The following is a 27,865-nucleotide window of genomic DNA, read 5'->3' as shown; positions in this document are numbered from 1 at the left end:
GTCATTCAGAATGAACTCTAGTTTGTCTATTTGCAAGGCTCCGAGCATTGGTTACCATGCACTTTATATTTTTACCACCACATTTACCAATTTTGTTTACATGAAATGGGCTACTTGAAGTTTTACCAACCTCCTTAATCTTTACACTGTCCCCACCCCCCTCTCCACCCCCCATAATGTTAGGCTCCCACTGTCTTTTTACCTTATCTTGTCTACATATTGAGACTTTATCCTCCCGCCTCCCGTTAGATCCTAGTTTAAAATCTCCTCCAACCGTTAGGATCTGTAGCGCCAGGTCTCTGAGACTCTCTATTCTGGTACACCCCGTTTTCTTATATATATGATACTGTGACCATATTGCCTGAATATAACATCACCTCCTTGTTTTGTATGTGAGGATGCAAGGATTGAAGAGCTAAACTGACTGCCATCAACTCTCTGAAATTTGATGAACTCCGACTTAGTTGAGGAGACCACTGACCCTGGACATGATGTCCCAGGCAAATTACCCCCCAACCCCAAGAACTGGCATCCGTGTATACCCTTACTGGATCTATTTGTACCCACGGCCGCCCCTTGGCTAGACAATCCGCATCCATCCACCAGAGGAGTCAATAACACCTGTTGGGGAGGTCTAATGAGGTCCTGCTCTTGTCCCATATTTCTAGAAACTAGGTTTGCAATTCCCGAGTATGGACCTGAGCCCATTCCACTGCTGGAGTTACGGAAGTCATCTGACCCAGAAGTGACATTGTTTGTCGCAAGGACACAGTACACAGTTCTGTACTCTGCTACTGTCAACATTAATTTGGAGATCTTTGATTGCGGGAGTAAAATCTTTCCCTGAATTGAATCCCATATTAGACCCAGGAACAGGATTGACTGTGTTGGCTGTAGACATGACTTTTCCTTGCTGACCAACCAGCCCAGAGCCTCGAGCGTGTGTATGCAGCTCTGAAGACTTTCTTTTAGTGCCTGTTCGGCATTTGCCAAAATCAAAAAATCATCTAGGAACGGTAGAACCATTACATTCTGGAGGTGTAGATGAGCGATGGCTTCTGCAACGACCTTTGTATATATCCTCGGAACTGAGGATATTCCGAATGGTAAGGCGCGGTATTGGTAATGACATACCGCGTCCCCCATGATCACCGCGAATCTCAGATACCTTTGAAATTGCGGGTGAATAGGGATGTGGAGGTACGCATCCTCCAAAACCAGAGTGGCCAAATTAAATTGCGAACCAAGGCGATGCTTTCCATGCGAAACTTCTTCTCCAGAGTGTAAGGGTTCAAGGGCTTTAAGTTGAGTATCATTCTGTATTTCACCGAGGGCTTCAAAATAACAAAAATGCGGGAGTAAAATCCTGTGATGTTCCAGGACTCTTTGTATTACCCTCTGTTCTAATAACCTTATCACAGATGACCAAATTGCCTCTGCCTTCTGTGGATCTCGGGGGTCCCTGTAACAACAAAATTTCTTGGGGGGCGGGACCGAAATTCTATCCTGTACCCGTTTATTAAATCCAAAATAAAATCATTGCTTGTTATGTCCTGCCAAGCTTGAAAAAATAAAGAAGCCTCCCCCCCACTTGTAAGTCTGAGTCATTTGTCTGGCTTTGCCGGGCCCGGCTGTGGCTTGTTGAACAGGAAGGAGGACTTTCCCTTGCCAGCATTGAAAGTCCATCTTCCGGATCTCTGCTGCTGCTGCCTACTCCCCTGATCTCGCCTGGGAATATGTCTTTTCCCCTGAAAAGGCCCATTTCCAACCATTTTCCTTTTGTCGGGAAACTTCTTGGTCCTGTCTGATGATCTCTCTAAATAGTATCCAAGTCCTTGCCAAATAATAAATTATTATTATTATTATTTAGTATTTATATAGCGCCGACATATTACGCAGCGCTGTACAGTGTATATATATATATATCTTGTCACTAACTGTCCCTCAAAGGAGCTCACAATCTAATCCCTACCATTGCCATATGTCTATATTATGTAGTGTAAGTACTGTAGTCTAGGGCCAATTTTTTTTAGGGGGAGCCAATTAACTTATCCGTATGTTTTTGGAATGTGGGAGGAAACCGGGGTGCCCGGAGGAAACCCACGCAGACACGGAGAGAACATACAAACTCTTTGCAGCTAGTGCCCTGGCTGGGATTCGAACCAGGGACCCAGCGCTGCAAGGAGAGAGAGCTAACCACTACGCCACCGTGCTGCCCCTGGAATGCCATGGCGCACAAACGGTGCTTAGAAGATACATCGTCCTCCCACGCATTCAACCAAATTGCACGTCTGGATGAATTTATGAGGGCGGTAGTTTTGGCCACGGATCTTAAAGACTCTGTGGCCCCATCAGCTAAAAAAAGCTACAGTCCTGGTCATGACTGGCAGAGATTCCAGTATCTCCTCATGCGGAGTACCTGCTATGAGATGTGCTTTTAGCCCCCGCATCCACTTTTCTAAATTGCGGGTGAGGCAAATGGCAGCAATAGGGAGGTTTACAAGAAAAAGTGGCCGATTGCCATGCTCGTTTGAGGAGGATTTCTTACTTACGATCCATCAGGTTTTTAAGCTACCTGTATCCTCAAAAAATTAAATTAGCTTATTTGGAATATTGTGCCAGTGATGCATCTAATCTAGGGCATTTAGACCACAAGTCCTGATCCTCCTGTTTAAAGGGAAATCTTCTCTTAAAGGACCTCAGAATAAATAGCCTTTTTTCTGGCGGTTTCCACTGAGATGATATAATAGTCTTAATAGACCTGTGTACAGGAAACGTTCTGTTACACAAGTCCCCCAGCCATCTCTATCTATCTATCTATATATATATATATATATATATCTAGCAGATGCAGCTGCCATTGCTTCCTGGATCTGCTCTGACTCATATACAGCTTTTAACAATTCTGCCGTGTCCTCAACATTAAAAAGGTATCTGGGAACCCTGGCTGTGGGCCTCCCCTGGGAATCTGAGTCCCTGGTTTCCCCCTCCTTCAGCGATTCCTCCGAAATGTCCTCAGATGATTTAGGAGGGGAATCAGGTTCTACTGGACCAAAAATGGGAGGTAAGGTCTGCACTGTCTGAGCCTGCGACTTCTGTGGTTGTTCCACCATTTGTGCCTGGGTCTGTACTGACATTGTCTGTGTACTGCCCTGATGTGGAGCCTGCAGCTGTGCTTGAGCCTGTAATTGTGGCTGTCCCTGAGGCTGGGAGGGAAAAGCTGCTCGAAAAGCTTCAAAAGTACTAGTTAACTCATTAAATCAAGCATTGCTATATTTGTATCTGTACTAGAGTCCCCCTTGTGTCTACACTTATCACATGAGGATCTACCGTAGTACAAGTAGGTGGCAAAAAAAATCCCCACATTTAGAACATTTGTTACATTTTTGTCTTGATTTCTGCAGAAAAAAAACAGAAAGACAAATAGTATGTCAGGAGAGAGCCTCTGTTTACACCACTATATCCTATAGGGGAAACATGAGGCATGAACGGTACCTGTGGCTGTGCTGTTTGCTCAGAGCCCTCTTGTTAAGCTTGGAGGTGTAATCTCCACAGCCAACATGCAACACATAAGCTGACGTGAAGGAGGTACACACACCAGCACAAGGAATCAGGATATGCCCAGTTTAGTGGAGGAGAGGACTGACTCCAATAGGAGATTGTGGTGCACAGAGCCGGTGCAGATCCGAACAGCCACAAACAACACTTTCGTAATAACGTCTCAGCGCAAAGTAGCGCTGAGCGCATAAACCAGGACTGAGGAGATCAGGACAGGTAGACAGAATGAACGCTTGCTTAACCACTTGCCGACCGCCTACTTCATATTGGCGGCGGCAAAGTGGCAGCCCCAGGACCACGTAACGCGGATTGGCGTCAGGTCCTGGGGCACTCTCTGGCCGGGGATCGCGCGCTGGGATGCGCGCGCATCCACCGGCAATAGGCTCCGCCCACCCGCGACGTCAACCCGCCGGCCAATCGGAAGCGCCGGCGGGTTGTTAACCCGACGATCCCCGGATAGGAAGCGTATAATATGCTTTGTAATGTTTACAAAGTGTATTATACAGGCTGCCTCCTGCCCTGGTGGTCCCAGTGTCCGAGGGACCACCAGGGCAGGCTGCAGCCACCTTAGTCTGCACCCAAACACACTGATCTGCCCCTCCCTGCCCCCTGATCGCCCACAGTACCCCTCAGACCCACCCTGCCCACCCCCCAGACCACCATTTGCACACAATCACCCCCCTAATCACCCATCAATCACTCCCTGTCACTGTCAACGCTATTTTTTTTTTTTAGTCCCTAAACTGCCCCCTGCTCCCTCCTGATCACCCCCCCACCCCTCAGATTCTCCCCAGACCCCCCCAGACCCTCCCCCCTGTGTACTGTATGCATCTATCCCCCCTGATCACCTGTCAATCACCCATCAATCACCCGTCAATCACCCCCTGTCACTGCCACCCATCAATCAGCCCCTAACCTGCCCCTTGCGGGCAATCTGATCACCCACCCACACCAATAGATCGCCCGCAGATCCGACATCAGATCACCTCCCAAATCCATCGTTTACATCTATTCTCTCCTCTAAACACCCACTAATTACCCATCAATCACCCATCAATCACCCCCTATCACCACCTGTCACTGTTACCCATCAGATTAGACCCTTGCGGGCACCCAATCGCCCGCCCGCACGCTCAGATTACCCTCAACCCCCCCCCTTATCGATTCGCCAGTGCATTATTTACATCCGTTCTTCCCTGTAATAACCCACTGATCACCTGTCAATCATCCCCTGTCACTGCCACCCATCAATCACCCCCTGTCAGTGCCACCCATCAATCAGCCCCTAACCTGCCCCTTGCGGGCAATCTGATCACCCACCCACACCAATAGATCGCCCGCAGATCCGACATCAGATCACCTCCCAAGTGCAGTGTTTACATCTCTTCTCTCCTCTAAACACCCACTAATTACCCATCAATCACCCCCTATCACCACCTGTCACTGTTACCCATCAGATTAGACCCTAATCTGCCCCTTGCGGGCACACAATCACCCGCCCACACCTCAGAACGCCCTCAGACCCCAGCCCTGATCACCTCGCTAGTGCATTGCTTGCATCTATTTCCCCCCTCTAATCACACCTTGAGACACCCATCAATCACCTCCTGTCACCCCCTAGCACACCTACCCATCAGATCAGGCCCTAATTTGCCCCGCGTGGGCTCCTGATCACTCGGCCAAACCCTCAGATCCCCCTCAGACCCCCTTCCGATCACCTCCCCAGTGCATTGATTGCATCTATTTTCCCCTCTAACCGCCCCATGAGACACCCATCAATCACCTCCTGTCACCCCCCTAGCACTCCTATCCATCAGATCAGGCCCAATACATCCTGTCATCTAAGAGGCCACCCTGCTTATGACCGTTTCCACAAAATTTGCCCCCTCATAGACCACCTGTCATCAAAATTTGCAGATGCTTATACCCCTAAACAGTCATTTTGAGAAATTTGGTTTCCAGACTACTCACAGTTTTGGGCCCGTAAAATGCCAGGGCAGTATAGGAACCCCACAAGTGACCCCATTTTAGAAAGAAGACACCCCAAGGTATTCTGTTAGGTGTATGATGAGTTCATAGAAGATTTTATTTTTTGTCAAAAGTTAGCGGAAATTGGATTTTTATTGTTTTTTTCACAAAGTGTCATTTTTCACTAACTTGTGACAAAAAATAAAATCTTCTATGAACTCACCATACCCCTAACGGAATACCTTGGGGTGTCTTCTTTCTAAAATGGGGTCACTTGTGGGGTTCCTATACTGCCCTGGCATTTTAGGGGCCCTAAACCGTGGGGAGTAGTCTAGAAAACAAATGCCTCAAAATGACCTGTGAATAGGACGTTGGGCCCCTTAGCGCACCTAGGCTGCAAAAAAAGTGTCACACATGTAGTATCGCCATACTCAGGAGAAGTAGTATAATGTGTTTTGTGGTGTATTTTTACACATACCCATGCTGGGTGGGAGAAATCTCTCTGTAAATGGACAATTGTGTGTAAAAAAAAAATCAAATAATTGTCATTTACAGAGATATTTCTCCCACCTAGCATCTGTATGTGTAAAAATACACCCCAAAACACATTATACTACTTCTCCTGAGTACGGCGGTACCACATGTGTGGCACTTTTTTGCACCCTAAGTGCGCTAAGGGGCCCAAAGTCCAATGAGTACCTTTAGGATTTCACAGGTCATTTTGCGACATTTGGTTTCAAGACTACTCCTCACGGTTTAGGGCCCCTAAAATGCCAGGGCAGTATAGGAACCCCACAAATGACCCCATTTTAGAAAGAAGACACCCCAAGGTATTCCGTTAGGGGTATGGTGAGTTCATAGAAGATTTTTTTTTTGTCACAAGTTAGCGGAAAATGACACTTTGTGAAAAAAAAACAATTAAAATCAATTTCCGCTAACTTGTGACAAAAAAAAAAAAAAAAAAATCTTCTATGAACTCACCATCCTTCTAATGGAATACCTTGGGGTGTCTTCTTTCTAAAATGGGGTAATTTGTGGGATTCCTACACTGTCCTGGCATTTTAGGGGCCCTAAACCGTGAGGAGCAGTCTTGAAACGAAATTTCTCAAAATGACCTGTGAAATCCTAAAGGTACTCATTGGACTTTGGCCCCCTTAGCGCAGTTAGGGTGCAAAAAAGTGCCACACATGTGGTATCGCCGTACTCAGGAGAAGTAGTATAATGTGTTTTGGGGTGTATTTTTCCACATACCCATGCTGAGTGGGAGAAATATCTCTATAAATTGACAATTGTGTGTAAAAAAAATAAAACAATTGTCATTTACAGAGATATTTCTCCCACCCAGCATGGGTATGTGTAAAAATACACCCCAAAACACATTATACTACTTCTCCTGAGTACGGCAATACCACATGTGTGGCACTTTTTTGCAGCCTAACTGCGCTAAGGGGCCCAAAGTCCAATGAGCATCTTTAGGCTTTACAGGGGTGCTTACAATTAGGCACCCCCCAAAATGCCAGGACAGTGAACACACCCCACAAATGACCCCATTTTGGAAAGTAGACACTTCAAGGTATTCAGAGAGTAGCATAGTGAGTCCGTGGCAGATTTCATTTTTTTTTGTCGCAAGTTAGAAGAAATGGAAACTTTCTTTTTTTTTTTTTTTGTTTTGTTACAAAGTGTCATTTTCCGCTAACTTGTGACAAAAAATAAAATCTTCTATGAACTCACCATGCCTCTCACTGAATACTTTGGGATGTCCCCTTTCCAAAATGGGGTCATTTGGGGGGTATTTGTACTATCCTGGAATTTTAGCCCCTCATGAAACCTGACAGGTGCACAGAAAAGTCAGAGATGCTTGAAAATGGGAAAATTCACTTTTGGCACCATAGTTTGTAAACGCTATAACTTTTACCCAAACCAATAAATATACACTGAATGGTTTTTTTTTTTATCAAAGACATGTAGCAGAATAACTTTCGCGCTCAAATGTATAGGAAATTTTACTTTATTTGAAAAATGTCAGCACAGAAAGTTAAAAAAGTAATTTTTTTGACAAAATTCATGTCTTTTTTGATGAATATAATAAAAAGTAAAACTCGCAGCAGCAATCAAATAGCACCGAAAGAAAGCTGTATTAGTGACAAGAAAAGGAGGTAAAATTCATTTAGGTGGTAGGTTGTATGACTGAGCAATAAACCGTGAAAGCTGCAGTGGTCCGAATGGAAAAAAAGGCTCTGGTCCTTAAGGGGTTTTATGACTGCAGTCCTTAAGTGGTTAACTAGCCACTACTTAGTGACAGTAAGCGTCCACAACAAGACAGACTGGAATGAGGCAGCCAATGCGTTGCAGCGATGGCGTGCCTCACAAAGACAGGACAGGATAGTCAGGAAATAGGAGGATCAAGATAGATGAACGTAACACAGACAAATATACAATAAGTATTTTTTCCTAGCGTATTACAATTACAGCTATCAATGAAACTATTTGTAACGTCTAACTAACATATGTATATAATCGGCAATGAACCGATATATGACATAAGCAGGAACACTGACTAGCACTGGAGCAATACAGGGAACAGGACTCAGAAGGATTCGCTATCTCTTCGCAGAGATGAACGCAATCCACAAACAGAACCAGGAGGAGGATACTAACAGCACGGGTGATCACGATACGCGCAACCTACCAAAACGTGCTGGAAGGCTGACTAACTGAACACAGGAAATAAACAGTTCGTGTAAGTATATATCAGCGACACTGATGTATCAACGTAACACGAATACAAGGAAAATAACAAAATGTGCAAGTATGCGTATATATTGGCGATGAACCAATATATGACACAAGACAAGCAGAGTAACAACTTCTAGAACAAGAGCAGAACTAGGAGGACTCGCTGACCCCTTCGCAGGAGTCAGCGCAGTCCACACGGACTAGGAACGAGGTGGGGCACGAGCAGAGTAACAGACAGAATCTGAGACTATGGTAGCCCATGAAGCATTGCAGGAAGCAGTTCTTTATACTGAGGTCATCCAATGGGAGCAGACCTGCAGATTCCCACACAAGTGAATGGTAATTAATCACAGGCTGACAGCAGGAAAAGGCAGACAATGATATGCAGCCTGCAGGAAAGGGATTGCCACTCCATTGCAGCAGACAATGTTTGTTTACACAAAAGCATATTAAACTGTCATTAACTTCAGAGCGACTGCAGATGGAATCAGCAACTAGTTTAAGTGCAAACCAAACTATGCAAGCAAATGCATGTAATGACATCAGAAATGCTTGGGTTGCAATACCACTGCAACCAGCAGTAAACGCTGCAGAAGCGATCGTAACACCTCTGCTGTAGGTATGCGGTTGCTGTGAGCGGAGGGGGCTTCTGCTTGCTCCATCTCCCCCTCTGACAGCGATTCAGTGTCCACGTGTGCTCTCTAAAAAAACGCCGCTCTGGGATGCCGACACCGCCTCCAGGGGTCAAAGTAGACCTTCCTGCCGCATCAGCCAATAGACACCCAGAGTGGGAGGAGCTCACGCCGAACAGTCTCCTCTCTAAGGGCTCGTTCACATCTGAGCAGCGCAGATGGCAGTGCGATCCGAACGCAGCGCATCCGATCGCACGCTATCTGCGCTGCTGCCCGCTGATCCCATCCATGACAGTGATGGGATCAGCTCTGATCTTCCGGGCAAAATGCAGGCAGCAGTACGCAAGCGCTTCCAAGCGCATCGTACTGCTGCGGAGCGCAGTAGATGTGAACGGTAGAAGGGCAGTCTATGCTCTTCTGCCGTTCCGGCAGTACGCACAGTGTCAGCACTGCGCAAGCGTACTAGATGTGAACGAGGCCTTAGTCTGCGCTGCACACGTATCTTCCCCTCCGGGAAGATGTTGAAAATTGGAGGCAGCTGCAAGGAAGGACACAGCTGACTCCACTGAGCCAATCTGTGTCAATGGGTAAGCGCTGCAGGACAGTCTGCCTTCATAACAGCCCCCATTCACTCTGCTGTAGAAGCTAGAGCTGCTCCCCTGCAAGGATCTTCTGCTGCTGCAGATAGGTGCTGCCATGCTTCCCCTATAGCCATAAAACAACAAACACTATCTGCATCTGTCCACGGGTGAGTGGAAACAATGAAGAACTACAGACAGGGAGGAGGGGACTAGCTTTATGGCTGGGGGCTCATTTGCCTAACTAATCTAATTTGCATTGTTTCCATAGGGGAGGGACTTGATGTTAATCTCAGGGGGAGCTATCCTGGAGGATGATGGGAGAAATTGAGTTGTTTGGGCATAACAAGGGGCATTATGCATGGAAGAAAAAGAACAAAGCATTCCAAGAACAACACCTGCTACCTACAGTTAAATATGGTGGTGGTTCCATCATGCTGTGGGGCTGTGTGGCCAGTGCAGGGACCGGGAATCTTGTCAAAGTTGAGGGACACATGGATTCCACTCAGTATCAGCAGATTCTGGAGACCAATGTCAAGGAATCAGTGACAAAGCTGAAGCTGCGCCGAGGCTGGATCTTTTAACAAGACAAAAACCCTAAACACTGCTCAAAATCCACTAAGGCATTCATGCAGAGGAACAAGTGCAACATTCTGGAAAGGCCATCTCAGTCCCCAGACCTGAATATAATTGAAAATCTGTGGTGTGAGTTAGAGAGCTGTCCATGCTCAGAAGCCATCAAACCTCAATGAACTAGAGATGTTTTGTAAAGAGGAATGGTCCAAAATACCTTCAACCAGAATCCAGACTCTCATCGGAACCTACAGGAAGTGTTTAGATGCTGTAATTTCTGCAAAAGGAGGATCTACTAAATATTGATTTCATTTCTTTTTTTTTTGTGGTGGCCAAATTTGTGCACCTGCCTAATTTTGTTCAAACAATTATTGCACACATTCTGTAAATCCAATAAACTTCATTTCACTTCTCAAATATCACTGTGTGTCTCCTATATGATACAGTATATTTAAGTAACATTTTTTATCAACCAACGATTTATACAGAAAAATCATGATGATTAACGAGGTTGCCCAAACTTTCGCATCCCACTGTAGTAGTAGGGGGGAGAAATAAATCAATACGTTGCAAAGTGAGAAGTTAATAAATAGGAGATCAAGAAATTGTTGATATTCGTTCATGTTGTTTGATCCAATGAGTCAGCACACCACCGTCTTTACTATTGTCAAACAAGGAAGAAAAAAAAAAAAAAAAAAAAATAGACCGCACCAACTGCCATAATCTAAACACACCCATTAACAATGCAATAGAGTAGACTAAAAGGCTGGGTTTTTTTTTATAGATAACCATACGCACAGAGGGAGATACTGGTTGCTTGGCAGTTGGAAACAGACATGACATCACACTGTGGGAGAGGTTACACCACAATATCAGCCACACAGACCCCCCTAAATTTGATAAAAAATTAAAGGACAACTGAAGTGAAAAATATATGGAGGCTGCCATATTTACTTTGACTGGCAGTCCTGTTGGTGTATTAGAATGCAGTAGTGTCTGAATAATGCCAGAAACAAGCATGAAGCCTCCTCTCCTGCATGCTTGTTCAGGGTCTATGGCTTAAAGTATTAGAGGCAGAGGATCAACAGGATAGCCAGGCAACTGGTATTGCTTAAAAGGAAATAAAAATGGCAGCCTCAATATCCCTCTTGCTTCAGTTGCCCTTTAAAGAAAAGATTTCTTATGGGAAAGATGGTATAACCTATTGATTAGGATGAAGTTCAATCCTTGGTTACAGTTTCTCTTTAAAATGAACCCAAAGTCAATTTAACCACTTCACCTCCAAGGGTTTTTCCCCTTAATAAGAGTCTGAAGCCATTTTAAAAACTAGTTTTTACCTCTTATTTAGCTTAAAGGGAACCTAAACTGAGAGGGATATGGAAGTTTCCTTTTAAACAATACCAGTTGCCGGCCAGTCTGGCTGATCTCTTTAGCTGCAGTAGTGGCTGAATCACAGACCTGAAACAAGCATGCAGCTAATCCAGTCTGACTTAAGTCAGAGCACCTGATCTGCCTGCTTGTTGAGTGGCTGTGGCTAAAAGTATTAGAGACACATGATCAGCAGGAGTCAGGCAAATGGTATTATTTTAAAAGGAGAAATCCATATCCCTCTCAGTTTAGGTTCACTTTGAAGATGGTCATGGCTAAAAAAAAAAAAAAAAAAAAAAAAAAAAAAAGTTTGTGGATGTCATTTGGCCACAAGATGGCGGCGTTCATTCTCACGGGAACTTAGGTCAATGAATGGGAACTGTATTCCTGGCTAACGATAGGCGGCGATAACGAGCTTGGTGGGCGTGGGGGCGAGCGGGAGTGCACGGCGGAAGGGATGTTGTAGCCGTATCCCTGCAAGAAGTTGTGGAAATTTGCAGGGATGTAATTACTCATCCCGGGGGAGGGAAGTGGTTAAGATAAAATTAAAAAAAAAAAAAAAAAAAAAAAAAAAAAAAACAGTCCCCATTACCCATAATTCAACTAACCTGAGGTTGCTTGTGAAGTGTGCAGCCAGTTTTAGCCCTGATTGCAGGGAAAACGGCCCTAAATACTTGGATTCCAGGGCTCTCACAAGGCCTCCCTACCTCTTCTCACCTCTCAGAGGCATTGGAAAATCTTTCTCTGCAAAAATCACCCTGCCAAAGGACTACCACACCAGACCAGCCCCCCCCCCCCCCCCCCCCTTTACTGGCAGCTGTTGCCTTACAGACTCTTCCCAGGCACCAGGATTGTGTGTAGAGGTCACCAGAAGGACAGAAGCCACCAGCAAGACACAGGCAAATAGAGACATGCCAGCAATTAGAGGACAGTGGACACATGAACCATCAGGACAGACAGGTGAGGCCACTAGCAGGTCACAGGCCACCCAGCAGGGCACAGACCACCATGCAGGACACAGGCAACCAGCAGGACAAAGGTACCCCTGCAGGACACAGGACACCCCAACAGGACACAGGACACCCAGCAGGACACAGGACACCCAGCAGGACATTTAGTAGATACTCTATTTGCAGAAATTACAGCCTCTAAATGCTTCTTGTTTGTTCCATTGAGAGTCTGGATTCTGGTTGAAGGTATTTTGGACCATTCCTCTTTACAAAACATCTCTAGTTCATTCAGGTTTGATGGCTTCCGAGCATGGACAGCTCTTTAACCCACACTACAGATGTTTAATTATATTCAGGTTTTGGACTGAGATGGCCATTCCAGAACATTGTACTTCTTCCTCTGCATGAATGCCTTAGTTGATTTTGAGCAGTGTTTCGGGTCGATGTCTTGTTGAAAGATCCAGTCCCGGTGCTGCTTCAGCTTTGTCACCGATTCCTGGACATTGGTCTCCAAAATCTGCTGATACTGAGTGGAATTCATGCATTCCTCAACTGACAAGATTCCCAGTCCCTGCACTGGCCACACAGCAGGATGTAACCACCACCATATTTTACTGTAAGTAGCAGGTGTTTTTCTTGGAATGCTGTGTTTTTTCCTCCATGCAAAACGCCCCTTGTTATGCCCAAATAACTCAATTTTAGTTTCATCAGTTCACAACACTTGATTCCAAACTGAAGCTGGCTTGTCCAAATGTGCTTTAGCATACCTCAAGTGGCTCGGTTTGAGCTGTAGGCAGAGAAAAGGCTTCCTCTGCATCACTCTCGCATACAGCATCTCCCTGTGTAAAGTGCGCCAAATGGTTGAATGATGCACAGTGACTCCATCTGCAGCAAGATGATGTTGTAGGTCTTTGGTGCAGATCTGTGGGTTGACTGACTGTTCTCACCATTCATTGTTTCTGTCTATCCGAGATTTGTCTTGGGTTCCAATAATTTCTTCTTTTTTTGAGTTCCAATAATTAGTTCTAAAGGTTTTGGAATCAATAAAATGTATGCACCTGCCTAATTTTATTGAAACAATTATTGCACACTTTCTGTAAATCCAATAAACTTCATTTCACTTCTCAAATATCACTGTGTATCTCCTATATGATATATTTAACTGACATTTTTTATCCTAACAACCAACGAATTGTACAGGAAAATCACGACGATTAACAAGGTTGCCCAAACTTTCGCATCCCACTGTATATAGAGTGGGGTACAGTATCAGCTAGGCCTATTTTTAACATTGAGTCTCAAGCAACCAGAAAGCACACTTATCCAGCATTAGCCAATCCCCGTGGGTGCCGGATAACGAGGACTTTGCTATACTTTGCTAAGGAGGTGAAGGCTCTGAGTCCTATGGAGCCTTCCCGTTTCTCTTGTTCCAGCGCTGTCTCCCCTATTAGCAGTCTCCCTCTGATATATGGGAGACTGCTCTCTTCCACCGCAGGAGGCTTTGGAAGTCTCTGGGGCCCTGAGTGCTCCCGAAGACTGGTAGCTCTGTAGTGCGCACGTGCCACCCATCTTCAGAAGAACTTTGGCTCCCAAAGCCTCCCGGTGCGGATGATTTGAACAGGGGAGACAGTGCTGAAATGTGGGGACTGAAAGGAACGTGAAGTGGAGGGTCACCCTTGAACAAAAAAAAAAAAAACACACAGAAACACTGGGAGCCCAAATGGTGCAGTATGTCACAAATTATAGAAGAACCAAAAAAAAATAAACAGAGGGTACTCACAAAGGGAGGTTGCAAAGGGGCAACCAACCACTGCAGGCAGGTAGAGATCAATAAACCCAACTCCACTCGGGGGTCCAGGCTAGCCGGAGATGGTTGCACTTTCAGAAAAAGGCCCATGGGGCTCTTAACAGCCAACAAACCATGGCTCCTAACACAAAGAGGCACTTCATTTGGCCTGAGGAAGTGGGCAGGGACTCACGAAACGCATTGCCAGTGTTCTAGTAAAGTTCAATTTTTGTTGTCTTCATTAAGGTAACTCACCTCAAACTGTATTTATTTTATTGTTTTTAAATTCATTTTATTATTTTCTGGGAGCCTTTTCATCCTGTTTATTCCTAGTTAAGTATCTGCTTTTTTTTATTTTAAATTGGCTTCAGGTTTGCTTTAACCACTTAAGGACCACGGCTACACCCCGCCCAGTGACGAGGCTATTTTTTACAAATTAGGCCACTGCAGCTTTAAGGGCTCGCTGCAGGGCCATACAACTCAGCACACACGTGATTCACCCCCTTTTCTGCCCACCAACGGAGCTTTCTGTTGGTGGGCTCTGATCCCTGCCGGCATGTTTGTTTATTTTTTTGTATTTATTTGTTGTTGTTTTTTATAATAAATGTTACTTTTTTTTTCCATTCCCATCCCTCCCTCTCTCCCCCTGCCAGCCAATAACCGCAATCGGCTGTCATAGGCATTAGCCTATGACAGCCATTCGCTCTTCTGCCTCCCAGGGGGACAGCTGTCCCCAGTACAGCGCAGCCGTAGATCGCAGCGCTGTACAGTGTAAATAGACGGCAGTTTCGCTGTCTAACAGTCTCCTAGCAGCGATCGCCGCTGCGAGACTGATGACAGAGCCCGCTCTGTCATTCAAGTGGAGATGCACCCGCATCGGCACCTGCGATCTCCTGCAAAACCCCATCCCAGGTTTTCACACTAATTGGCATTGAGCAGTCCTGGGGCTGCTGTCAAGTCCACGCCAATTGGCATGGAGCGGTCGTAAAGAAGTTTAGGATGCTTAGATGCTTTCCTTGCACTGAAGGACACCCACATCTATAATTACTAGTTAATTCCCGGTAGTGTTGATCCAGGGATTTTACCTGATTGACATCTGGAGTCAGGAAGAAACTTTTTTCAGTTTTTACCTAATTGGTCAAAGGGTTGTACAGATTGTTTGCCTTATTCTGGATCTTTTTTTCAACCCAACTAACTGACAGCACCTCGGTAATCCTCAGCGGGTGTGCAATGACCCATCCCTTCTACCGACGGGGCTGGAGTAGCTCTATAGAAGATAAGGGTCCGCACATTGGAGTCGGGAGTCGGATGAGTTTTGTACAAAATCCACAGCCCTGTTAAGTATTAGACTAAGGAGTCGGAGCCATTTTGGGTACCCGGAGTTGGAGTCTGAGTCATGGTTTCATAAACCGAGGAGTCGGAATCGTAAGATTTTTGTACCGACTCCACAGCCCTGGTAAGACGACAAGTTGCTTTGTTAAAGTTTCTAAATGACGCGGATTTTCGTTCAGGGTTGATTTCCATATGGAGCAAAGCTGCTTTCGATTCCATGCTTCATACAATTGTCCAGGTACATCAGGAATTACCAAAACTGGGCAAGACTATTGCTTCTCTCGAATATTATATAAAATGTTTGCTTCCGGAATCGGACTTCAAAAATTCCATGAATCTTTTAAGAAGAAGATGGATGTTTATATAAAATTCCCTGGAGGAAGTAAAGAGAAATTCCAACGTGATATTCTTGATTATACGACTGGGTATGTGTACAGTTGGCAGAGAAAGCAAACGTCTGGCAACTGGCAGCGATATGGTGGTGATTTCAATCGACAATAATAAACCCAAGAACAAGAGAAATTGACGTAATCTGATAAATCCAGATACCTCTGCATCAGACATTGGTGCAATCTCATCTGATTTTTTTTTACTGTCATCAAGAGACCCGTCACCCTCTGCAGACATGGGAGGAAACACAAGAGAAGGAAGGATGACGAGAAGTCATAGGATACTGCGGTCGTAGAAATAAAAGGACCTTAATTGGTGATTAGTATCTCCCAATACGATCTGACATCAGAGGAGAAGAGGGTCTTGGAATATGGACTGACTTTTTGCCCTACTAATACACCTGATTTATTCACATTAGACACAGAATTGCATTGACTTTTTTTTTACTTTGAAGTTGAAATACTTTTTTGTGTCTTTCTCATTGCAAGCACGACAAGAGCACTTGGTTGATAATCTACTCTCACTGGATAATTCTGACCTGAGGTATAAAAACAAAAACTCCTCGCAGTTATCCTGCAACTGATATTTTTGTGAAAAGAGTTAAAGAGGGACTTCAGCCTAAACAAACATTCTGTCATTAAGTTACATTAGTTATGTTAATTAAAATAGATAGGTAATATAATCTCTTACCCACTCTGGATTAAAAGAACAGGCAAATGTTTGATTTCATGAGGGCAGCCATCTTTTTGGTTGAAAGGAGGTGACAGGGAGCATGAGACACCGTTCCAACTGTCCTGTGCGCTGATCACCCCTCCCAGTTGCTAGGCAACGTGAACAACATAGAAAATCCCATCATGCTTTGCACAGCATCAGAGAAAAAAAGCCCGGGCAGTTTTCTTTGATGGGTGGAGCTTAGCTAAAAATGCAGCTAAAAATTATGCTTTGGTAAGAAACACAAAGTTCTGATGCTGTGAAACTGTTAAAGAAACACCAAGCCTTTTCAGTTCTGCTGAGTAGATTTTTAGTCCGGAGGTTCACTTTAAGGCAGATACACCTGTGATTCCCCTTGGGTCGTTTATTTGTTAAAGTGCCAGTGTGGGAAAGGATCTGTAGGACAAAATGCACAAAGGTTGCAAGTTTGTTTGTCTTCACATAAATCCATGATCAGGACTAAAAACATGGAATTACCGGTCTCTGGGCATTTCTTGAAGCATGGTCACACAGTTAGTCAGTTACGTGTTCAGGTGATTGACGCTGTGCAACCAAATGTAAGGTGACAGATTGAGACAATTACTTATGAAAGAGGTTAAATGAATTAAAGAACTTGACACTATCAGATTTGGTATGAATAGAGATTATGACCTCAATTTTTTTTTTTTATCAATCATTTTTTTATTGAAATAAGAAAAGACAAATACAGTAGCGAATTATATAAAACCTAGGTACTATTAGAATAGCAAGCAGGATGAATACAGTTATCTTCACAATGAACGCAAGTTATACAGGGGAAAGGTTCTCAAGCCATAGTGACATAGTTCACCCTGTAGATCCAATAGGCTTGCTAATCCATGTATAATGACGATTATAAAATAAGATGTATAATGACCTCAATTTTGACTGGTAATTATGGGCAATAGGATTGTTCTGTGCATTTCCACTAAATGATTTCCTCTTCGCCATTTATTGATGTCCTATTTGTTTTTGTTTTTAGGTTAGAGAGGACCTAGCTTTTTCTACATTAGTATACCTTTTGGGAGCAAGTATGGCGCTTTGCAATGTACCCTATTCCCTGCTATGTTCATATGCACAGCTTGTTAGGCATCCATCTAGGGATGGACTTTCTGTGTATGATAGCATTCACTTATACTCGTCCAATGTTGTTACGGGCGCAATTGATGTATCACGTGTCACGCAGCTAAATATGTGTACGAGGTTGTTTTTACGCGTCCAATTGGATATGCGTCACGCGGCTTTTTAAAACGCGTGCAGGTTGCTATGGACGCGAAGAGGTTTGAATTATTGCGTGAATATGCAATTTTTTTAGGCCCTTTTGTGATTGGCTGATAGGTGGAGATAGATATATAGATATAGATATATACACATATACATACATATTTTTATTATGCTTAGCGGCTTGTAAAAGGGCACTCAACCCAAAAAAGCAGGACTAACCAAGATTAACAGGATCATATAACTTTTTAAGTACCTCATAATGATGAGTCCCTAGATCTTCATCTACCACAGAGTCCTCCATTGATTTCATGGCACCTAAAAAATTACACTGCAAAACAAAAGAAAAAAAATGATAAATGATAATAAAAACAACAATTTGCTCATAGTATATGAGACGCTACCAGGAACTTGCAGCAAGATTTGACATAAAATTAAAAATAAACCTCCGTAGTAGGAAGGATAGTCCAGAGGCTTCCCTGTACCTATTCGAGCCCTATCCAGTGCTGGGAACCTTTTAAAGGGGTTCTTTCGCGAAAAAAGTAGGCAGTTAAAAAATGTGACAGATGACAGCATTTCCTGAACAGCAGTTTAACTGCCAAAATAGAAAGATACCAGCCGGCCTCCCTAATCACTTGCACACTATTATGTCAGTTAGATTTTGCAACTGTTCAGGAAATGCTGTTGAAAACAAAGAAAGCCCTGAGAATCCCCCTTAAAAAGATGGACTGGCCCAAAACCTGTCATCTGTCACATTTTTTAACTGCCTACTTTTTTCGCGAAAGAACCCCTTTAAGCATACCCGAAAAGGACTTGTCAGATATACTCTTGTGCCCGCACTCCCATCCACCATACCGCACATGTGCGCCTTTATGCTACTGGGCATGCATGTACCACCCACACACACACACACACACTACAGTTACACTCATAGATGTATGGAAGCCTGGGCACGAAGAAGAATAGGGTTCCGGGCAGTAGTAGTGGGCTCCCGGAGGATCTGGGAGTATCCCACTACTTAGTTAACTATTTAACTTTCAAATCCTTTCTTCTCACTGGTTTGCTATTAAGACTCATTTCAGATGTCATGGTATAGGACCCAGCACAAAATCTTTCCAGGAGTGGCAAACATTGGAGACCTGATGTGGAGATGGCCTAAGGCGGTACTCCTCTCCAAATTATCTGGCGATAAAACAAACAAACAAAAAAAAAAAAAAAAGCCCCTTGTGTGCCAAGATTAACCATATTACCCAACTGAACTTTGCCATCTAGACTCAACTTTATTCCTCATTATTTTACATGGCCTTGGAGTAGAATCCAACACGTTATTAGCTGTAGTTTAATGCTACTAAAAGTTTATGCGGTTGATGCACAAAGTTGCCGTAATATTGCAATTACTACCCACAGCAGTGTACCATGGGTTGTGCTATTCGTGGACCAGGAGTACTCGAGTATAGCGTGTATTGCTATGGTAATGGTGTTACTAACACACATTACCGTAGCAAGGCTTGTGGTACTGGAGTACCATTGGTCGCACTAATAGCACAACTGGTGGTACACTGCTGCCGACAGAAATGGTAATATTGCCTTGTGCTGTTTGCACACAGCAGCATTATCGCAGCTTCATTCATGCATCATCCCCAAATAATTATTGTACTTTTCGTTTTTTTACATTAGACAACCCATATTACTACTGATATACATTAAACACTTATTTTCTTTAAAGAGAATCTGTATTGTAAAAAAAAAAAAAAAAAAAAAAATCGCACAAAAGTAAACATACCAGTGCGTTGGGGGACTTATCCTATTACCCTCTGACACAATTTCGCCGCTCCTCGCCACATTAAAAGTGGTTAAAAACTGTTTTAAAAAGTTTATAAACAAACAAAATGGCCACCAAAACAGGAAGTAGGTTGATGTACAGTATGTCCACACATAGAAAATACATCCATACACAAGCAGGCTGTATACAGCCTTCCTTTTGAATCTCAAGAGATCATTTGTGTGTTTCTTTCCCCCTGTTCTCATGCACTGAAGTTTCAGGCTGCTCCTTTCTTCCTGCAAACAGCTTTGCCCTTGTCTGTAATTCTTCAGTATGTGAAAGCCCAGCCAGCTCAGAGGACGATTTATCCAGCTTGTAAAAGATAAGAGAGAAGAGAGAAGCTGCTCTAATCCTAACTAACACACAGGCAGTGTGCATATAGGGGCCTGGAAGGGGGAGTTCATAGCAGAACCACAACACTGAAGAACTTGGCAGCCTTCCAGACACAGGCTGACAAGTCTGACAGGGGAAAGATACATTGATTTATTACAGAGACAGTGATAGTATAAAGTGCTGCAGTAAGCCAGAACACATTAGAATAGCTTTTTAAACTTGTAGGATGATAAAAAACAGGATGCAATTTTTGTTACGGAGTCTCTTTAAATACGATACCCCAACTGTAACTTTGTCAAGTTACTCAAGGCTTGACTGTATTTCTGTCTGGAAACTGTACACATGAAAATGGTTTCTAATTATATGGCTTAGGTTTTGGGTCTACTTACTTCAATACACTGTATTTCTCAACTTGTTCAACATATATATGTTACGGCCAGAACCCGAAGTTTGGCCAGAACTAGAAGTGGCCGGCCACTTCGGGTTCTGGCCGGCCAATGCGCGAACTGGCCGCTGCGCTGCGGCCAATGTGAGAAATGAAACAATTCCTGAATGTTGTGGCCGCAGCGCAGCGGGCAAATGTATCACATCTTACTTTATTCAATGGCATTAAGCCGCCCGGCTTTTTCCTCTGCCTCTCTCTCCTCCCCCCCGCCTCTCTCTCCCCTTCTCTTATGGGCACAGCCGGGCGGGGACACGCGTGTCCAGGAGAGTCGTTCCTCGCGGCAGGAGAGCAGAGCGGGGAGGCTGCAGACATTGCTTCTGCCAGCACCCGCTCTGCAAGAACGGCAGGATTCCCCTGCCGCGACGAACGACTCCGGAGGGACACGCGTGTCCCCGCCCGGCTGTGCCCAACTGCCCATAAGAGAAGGAGAGAAAGAGGCGGGGGGAGGAGAGAGAGGCGGGGGGAGGAGAGAGAGGCAGAGGAAAAAGCCGGGCGGCTTAATGCCATTGAATAAAGTAAGATGTGTGATACATTTGCCCGCTGCGCTGCGGCCACAACATCACATTAACCTTACAGGAATTGTTTCGTTTCTCACATTGGCCGCAGCGCAGCGGCCAGTTCGCGCATTGGCCGGCCAGAACCCGAAGTGGCCGGCCACTTCTAGTTCTGGCCAAACTTCGGGTTCTGGCCGTAACATATACACCTCATTTGAGTACACCTTTTAGCCTGTTTGTTATTAGGGGAATGCAGGGCTGGTGCAACTATACATGACCTAATAGAGCTCTCCGATTTGACCTTTTTGACAGAGACCTGGCTTGGGAAACATGCAGGCCCAACTCTTGAAGCAACCGTGCCGACCAATTATTCAGTCTTGCACTGTGAGAGACAAGACCGCAAGGGTGGGGGGGTTGCCATATGCTTCAGATCCTCTTTGAACATAAGGCCCCTGGCCATAGGCCCCACTGAAACCTTTGAATGCCTGGCAGCCCAACCCTCAGCAGAGATAAACATCAACATATTGCACATATACCGCCCCCCAGAAAATGGCTCAGCCTTTCTTAAAGAAATCTCTGAACTCTTATTCTGCCTTACAGTGGAACACACTAGATGGATCATCCTGGGAGATTGTAATGCATGGGTGGATGATCACGACTCACACCTAGCAAGTAATACAATACAATAACATTTCTATAGCACTTTTCTCCCATAGGACTCAAAGCGCTTTGGCTCTCTCAGATTCAGTAATTGGTAGTAGGATGAAGTATTCACACAACAAATGTTATATTTCTGCAAATGCCAAACTGAACAGGTGGGTTTTCAGTCTGGATTTAAACACGTCCAGGGATGGAGCTGTCCTGATCTGTTGAGGTAAGGAGTTCCAAAATGTAGGGGCAGCATGACAGAAGGCTCTGGGACCAAAAGTTTCCAAGTGGACTCTGGGTATGACTTGATTATTAGAACCTGTGGATCTGAGAATGCGGGGATTGCTACGCAGCTGCAACATATCTTTCATGTATCCAGGGCCCAGAGTATTCAGGGATTTAAATGTCAGTAGGCCGATCTTGAATAGGACCCTCCATTCTATAGGTAGCCAGTGAAGGGAGTGCAGGACTGGCGTTATGTGGCAGTGACGGGGTTGGTTGGTTAGCAGTCTGGCAGCAGTATTCTGTATCAGCTGTAGGCGGTACAAGACCGTTTTTGGAAGGCCAGTGTAGAGAGCATTACAGTAGTCCAGTCAGGATGTGATGAAGGCATGGACTAAGGTTGGCAGATCTTCTGGGGGGGATGAGGTGCTTGATTTTTGCAATGTTCTTCAGGTGAAAATAGGAGGATTTCACCACAGCAGAGATTTGAGTTCTGAAGTTTAAATACCCATCAATTAGAACTCCCAGGCTACGCACATGATCAGAGCTGCGTAGATCCGTGCCTCCTATTCCCAGTGGTGAAGACTGCAAGTTAAGTTGTTTTGTTATCATGCTCTGCCCGCCAATCAGAAGGACTTCAGTTTTGTCTGCATTTCGTTTCATCCAGTTGTCATTTATCCATTGCTGTAGTTCTAGTAAGCAGGCGTTTATAGTTAGAGTTGGGTCTGTCACACCAGGCTTGAAGGAAAGATATAGTTGGGTGTCGTCCACATAGCAGTGGTATGTCAGGCCATGTTTTTGGATTAGTTTTCCAAGCGGTAACATGTAAATCGTGAAAAGCAGGGGAGAGAGGATTGAGTCCTGGGGCACCCCGTACTTAAGTGGTACAGGAAGGGCCCCATAGACACTTTTTGGGTTCTGCCACTCAAGAAGGATTGGAACCACTGAAGAACTATGCCATCAATGCCGCAGTATTCCTGTAGCCTGTTTATCAAGATGTCATGGTCAACTGTATCAAAGGCTGCAGAAAGGTCTAGCAGTATGAGGATCGAGCACTCTCCTCTGTCTCTTGCCATGAGCAGGTGGTTGCATATTTGGATGAGGGCAGTTTCAGTGCTGTGGTGTTTCCTGAAGCCAGACTGGAATGGGTCATAACTGTTTTGTAGGATTTTTGGCTTCTAGCTGGAGGTATACAGCTTTTTCAATTAGCTACCCCAGAAAGGGAAGGTTAGAGACAGATCTGTAGCTGGTCATTGCATCTGGGTCCAGGGAGGGTTTTTTGAGGAGAGGCCTGATGATTGCTTCCTTCAGTAAAGCAGGAAATATCCCTGATTGTAAGGAACAGTTAATTTTGAGGAATACCGGTACAAATAGGTCGGGGCAGTTCAACATGAACTGTGTTGGGCCAGGATCCAGGTCACATGTAGTTAGGCGGAGGTGAAGGAGGATGCTTGATGTGACTTCTTCATCAATCTCTTTGAAGTTTGATCAAGGTGTTACGTTGTCTCTGCTAATGGTCTTCGGCGCTATATTAGACTCAGATGCTGTAAGTTGGATGGCAGACCTTATAGCGGAGACTTTGTCTGTGAAGAAATGGGCAAATTGGTCACAGAGGTCCTTTGAAGACTCAATATTAAGTTTTTGACATGCCAGGTTGCAGAGTTTTTCCACTGTGCGGAACAGTTGATGGTGGATGATCACGACTCACACCTAGGAAGTGAACTACTTCTCATAATGAGTGAACTGGGTTTCTCTCAGGCTGTCAACCTCCCCACCCACAAGAAAGGGCACACCCTGGATCTTATATTTAATTCCGGACTTTTAATATCACACATGGATATAAACCCAGTGGTATGGTCAGACCACCACACCATTCACTTCTCTCTGACAGCACCAGCGATAAAACACAGAGGGAAAGAACTCATAAAATACCAGTCTCACCTCAGCACATTCAGAACATCCTCAACTTCGACGCATTAACCAATCATTGCGCAGACCCAGACTCCATGGTCCTGATGTACAACCATGCAGTGTCATCTGCCTATGATGCCCTTGGTCCAGTTCGCATTAAACAGTCTACACCACTTCACCATGCACGGTGGTTTGACAGCTCACTACAGGACCTAAAGAAAGAAGTACGCAGACTAGAAAGGAAGTGGCGAAAATCTCAGAATTCAAAAGATAAACACATCCTTGTCTCTCACCTGGAAAGCTAACAAAATGTGATCACCAAGAAAAAATCCCCCTACCCATCACAGGAGATCGCAAGAGCCGCCAACAGGCCAGCCCAACTATTCCGCACAGTTGATAGACTCTGTAACCCATCCTGTCTAAACCCTACTATAACTTCCTCAAAGGATCTATGTGAGAAATTGCCTGCTACTTTGCTGACAAAGTATCCTCTATTCGGTCTCTCATTCAATCCACAGCACCTAAGTCCTAAGTCTTATTCAACTCCTGGAAATAGTTGCAAGAACAACCTAACACCATGGAATGACTTCAAAAGTATTAGTGAGAAAGAGATCTCAGACATCCTCCATCGCCTCCACCAGACAACCTGCAACCTGGACCCTGGACCAACTAAACATATGCTGAAATGCCCTGACCTGCTTGGTCCAGCATTTCACAAAATAGTAAATTGCTCTCTGCAAGCAGGGAGGTTTCCTACCTCTCTAAAAGAAGGATTCATCAAGCCCCTTCTTAACCTCCCTAGCGGTAAGCACGAGTGTAACTCGTCCAGTAAAAAAAATGCTGAAAGTGGCAAGGACGAGCTACACTCGTCCTTGCAGACAGGGAGATTTCTAGCTCATCTCCTCCACCGCTCCACTTTTTTTTTTTTACTTACAAGGGATTCCCTAAGACTGCTGGATGCCTGCCAGCACACTGTGGGCAGCGATCTACGCTACCCAAAGTGTGAAAACAGACGTTCAGGCATCCTGGGGAAACCCTTGTGTGATTGTGACCCAGCAGAAAAGAGAAGCTGCAGAAGCATACCCCCTCCCTTCTCCCCCGTCTATGGATCAAATCTCCTCTGCACTCTCACCCAGTCTGTGGAATTCTCCTCCCTTCTTCCCCGTCTGCTGCCAGTGTGTTGCATTTTTTTGTGCAACGATCCCTGACACTTTGTCCCCTGCCCTCCCCCCCCCCCCCCCCCTTCCCTCTGTGTAGCGATCCCTGGTTCTGCACTGTAAATACTTATTTACTCTGGAGCATGTCTGTCCCACGATCACACCTCATCTCTGCAGCTGCAGGGCCAGTCTTCTCTGTTCGGGACACAGTGACACGGCTTGGCGACATCATCAAGCCGAATCACTGTGTCCCGAACAGAGAAGACTGGCCCTGCAGCAGCAGAGATGAGGTGCAATCGTAGGGCAGAGAGGCTCAGAGGCTCTGTAAGTATTTACAGTGCAGGGCCAGGGATCGCTGCACAGAGGGAAGGGGAGGAGGGCGGGGGACAAAGTGCCAGGGATCGCTGCACAAAAGGGAACACGCTGGCTGCAGAAGGCAGATGGGAAAGAAGGAAGGAGAATGCCACAGACTGGGTGAGAGGGCAGTGGGGATTCAATGTGCCAGGGATCGCTACACAAAAGAGAACACTCTGGCTGCAGACAAGGGGAAGAAGGGAGGAGAATGCCACACAGACAGGGTGAAAAGGCAGGGGGGGATTCAATACACGGAGAAGGGAGGAGATATGCACACTGCGCCTAAACTAAACTGGGGACACATACCTGCCTACACTATGCTGGGTGACACATGCCTACCTGCCAGGGAAGGATCTAGACCAAGCTGCACCTGGGGCAAGAGACCCCCCCCCCCCAGATCCGTCCCCGCTACCTGCCTAAACTATTCTGGGGACACATACCTGTTTAATATTTACTGGGGACACATACCTGCCTGATCTATACTGTGGGGCTAATCATGTGCATCACGTACATGGGGGAGACATGGGGGGGGGTGTCTTATACTCACCATTGGCATGCTGATCCCTTGTTGTGTACCTGTAATAGTGACCTGTTCCCCGGCGATCAGAATTGATGTCGCCAGGGGCACGCGGCATCATCAACACCTAGCGGCAAACTTTTTTTTTTTCCTTATTGAATTAAATACAATAACCTGCGGGGGATTCTAAAGACGGATGGGCACCGTGACGTGGGCAAAACAGGACAGGTAATGTATAAATGCACACAGAGGGGGTACATTTATACATGGGAGGGCTGCAGTGCACGCAGCCGATTCCTAAGAGATGTCAACCTGAAATGTATCACAAATCGCCCTGCGGTGTATGGGCAGCCGACAGATCTCTCTCTAATTTGATTACACAGAGATCTGTCTCTTGGTCGAATCTGCGCATCATTGCTAGCTTTTGGGGAGTAATTTTAAAAATTTTGTTGTGATTTCATTTTCGGTTTTAAACTTTCATTATACTCAAAATGTGTACTAGACCCTTGCTTGACACATTTTGGTAAGTTACAGGAAAAAAAAAAAAAAAAAAAAAAAAAAAAAAAAAAAAAAGGTTATGAAAATTAATTGAACCACTTTTTGCACAGAAATCCTGGGGAAATTGAACGCCAGGGAGGTTAAAAAACCTTCCATGGATCCAGATGCAATGAGCAGCTACAGACCTGTCTCCAACCTCCCCTTCTTAGGTAAAGTTATCGAAAAGGCTGTCTATCTGCAACTTGAAACCAGACCGTCGGTTAACAACATCCTGGACCCTCTACAATCTGGCTTTAAAGAAACACCACAGCTGTGAAACAGCCCTCATCCAAGTCTGCAACGATCTGCTCATGGCAAGGGACAGAGGGGACTGCTCCATCCTAATCCTGTTGGATTTCTCAGCGCCTTTTGATACAGTTGACCATGAAATCCTGCTTAACAGACTGCACGAGTACTCTGGCATCAGTGGATCAGTCCTCCAGTGGTTCAGATCATTCCTGACTGACAGAACACAGAGAGTATCCCTAGGACTCTATAATGTCCAAACCTGCACCTCTACAATTTGGAGTGCCACAAGGATCAATCCTATCCCCTCTGCTGTTTGAAATCTACATGTTGCCACTCGGTACACTTAGCCAACGACATGGCCTGACGTACCACTGCTACGCCGATGACACACAGCTATACCTGTCCTTCAAACCTGGTGAAACAGACCCTACTCCAAAAATAGACTCTTGCTTAGCTGAGCTACAGGCATGGATGAATGATAACTGGTTGAAACTGAAGGCTGACAAAACTGAGGTCCTTTTTGTCCAAAGCCAGCACTCACCATCAAAAGAGCTCTATCCTAAAGCAACACCAATCAGGATTGGGAATTCAGACATAAACAGCTCCAACCTTGTGCGCAGCCTTGGTGTATTAATCAATGGGGAATTGAGTTTCAGAAACCAAATTTCATCTGTAGTTAAATCTTTCTACTTTCATCTGAAGAACATTGCAAAGATTAAACATCTGATTCCCCCAGAGGATCTTCCAACCCTAGTTCATGCCTTAATCACATCACGGCTGGACTACTGCAATGCCCTTTATGCTGGCCTCCCCAAAAAGGACCTGCGTCGCCTGCAATTAGTGCAGAATGCTGCTGCCAGATTGCTAACAAACCAGCCTCGCCACTGTCAAATTAAGCCGATTTCGCTCACTGCACTGGCTACTAATAGAATGGAGAATACTAGATCAGCAAGTTCTATAAACTTGTTCATTCCCAGAGTGCACCTCAAAAAATCTGGAGACAGAGCCTTCTGTCATGCTGCCCCTACTCTTTGGAACTCCCTGCCACACCCAGTAAAGACAGCACCATCCCTGGAGCGATTCAAATCCAGACTGAAAAGCCAACTGGCATATCCAGTCTTATAAAATTCTTCCTCTGTACCACGATGGTCTGAGCCATGCTTATGCGCTTTGAGTCCTACGGGAGAAAAGCACTTTACAAATGTTATTTGTTGTTGTTGTTAGTGCAACTCTGCCTACAGCATAAGTGGAGGATGAGGAGGCGAGCTGATGACAGCCAGGTGCACGCCAATATTAGGTGAAGCACCCGTCTAAAAGAGCCTGGAGAGAACACTGAATATGTGTGGTATAGTTGC

At 45.1% G+C, this 27,865-nt stretch overlaps 1 protein-coding gene across 1 annotated transcript in view; it reads right to left on the bottom strand.

Moving 5' to 3' along the window:
• The window catches only part of LOC137533574 (meiotic recombination protein DMC1/LIM15 homolog), a 603,524-nt gene that overhangs the window by 556,634 nt on the left and 19,025 nt on the right, over nt 1–27,865 (bottom strand). The window contains exon 2 of the mRNA XM_068254935.1: nt 18,078–18,152. Coding sequence (XP_068111036.1) covers nt 18,078–18,134 — 57 coding nt within the window. The 5' untranslated portion in view covers nt 18,135–18,152. The remainder of the gene's footprint in view (nt 1–18,077; nt 18,153–27,865) is intronic.

Source organism: Hyperolius riggenbachi, chromosome 9 (assembly GCF_040937935.1).
Source record: "Hyperolius riggenbachi isolate aHypRig1 chromosome 9, aHypRig1.pri, whole genome shotgun sequence".
Classification (NCBI taxonomy): Eukaryota; Metazoa; Chordata; class Amphibia; order Anura; family Hyperoliidae; genus Hyperolius; species Hyperolius riggenbachi.
This window is presented reverse-complemented; position numbering and strand designations above follow the sequence as displayed.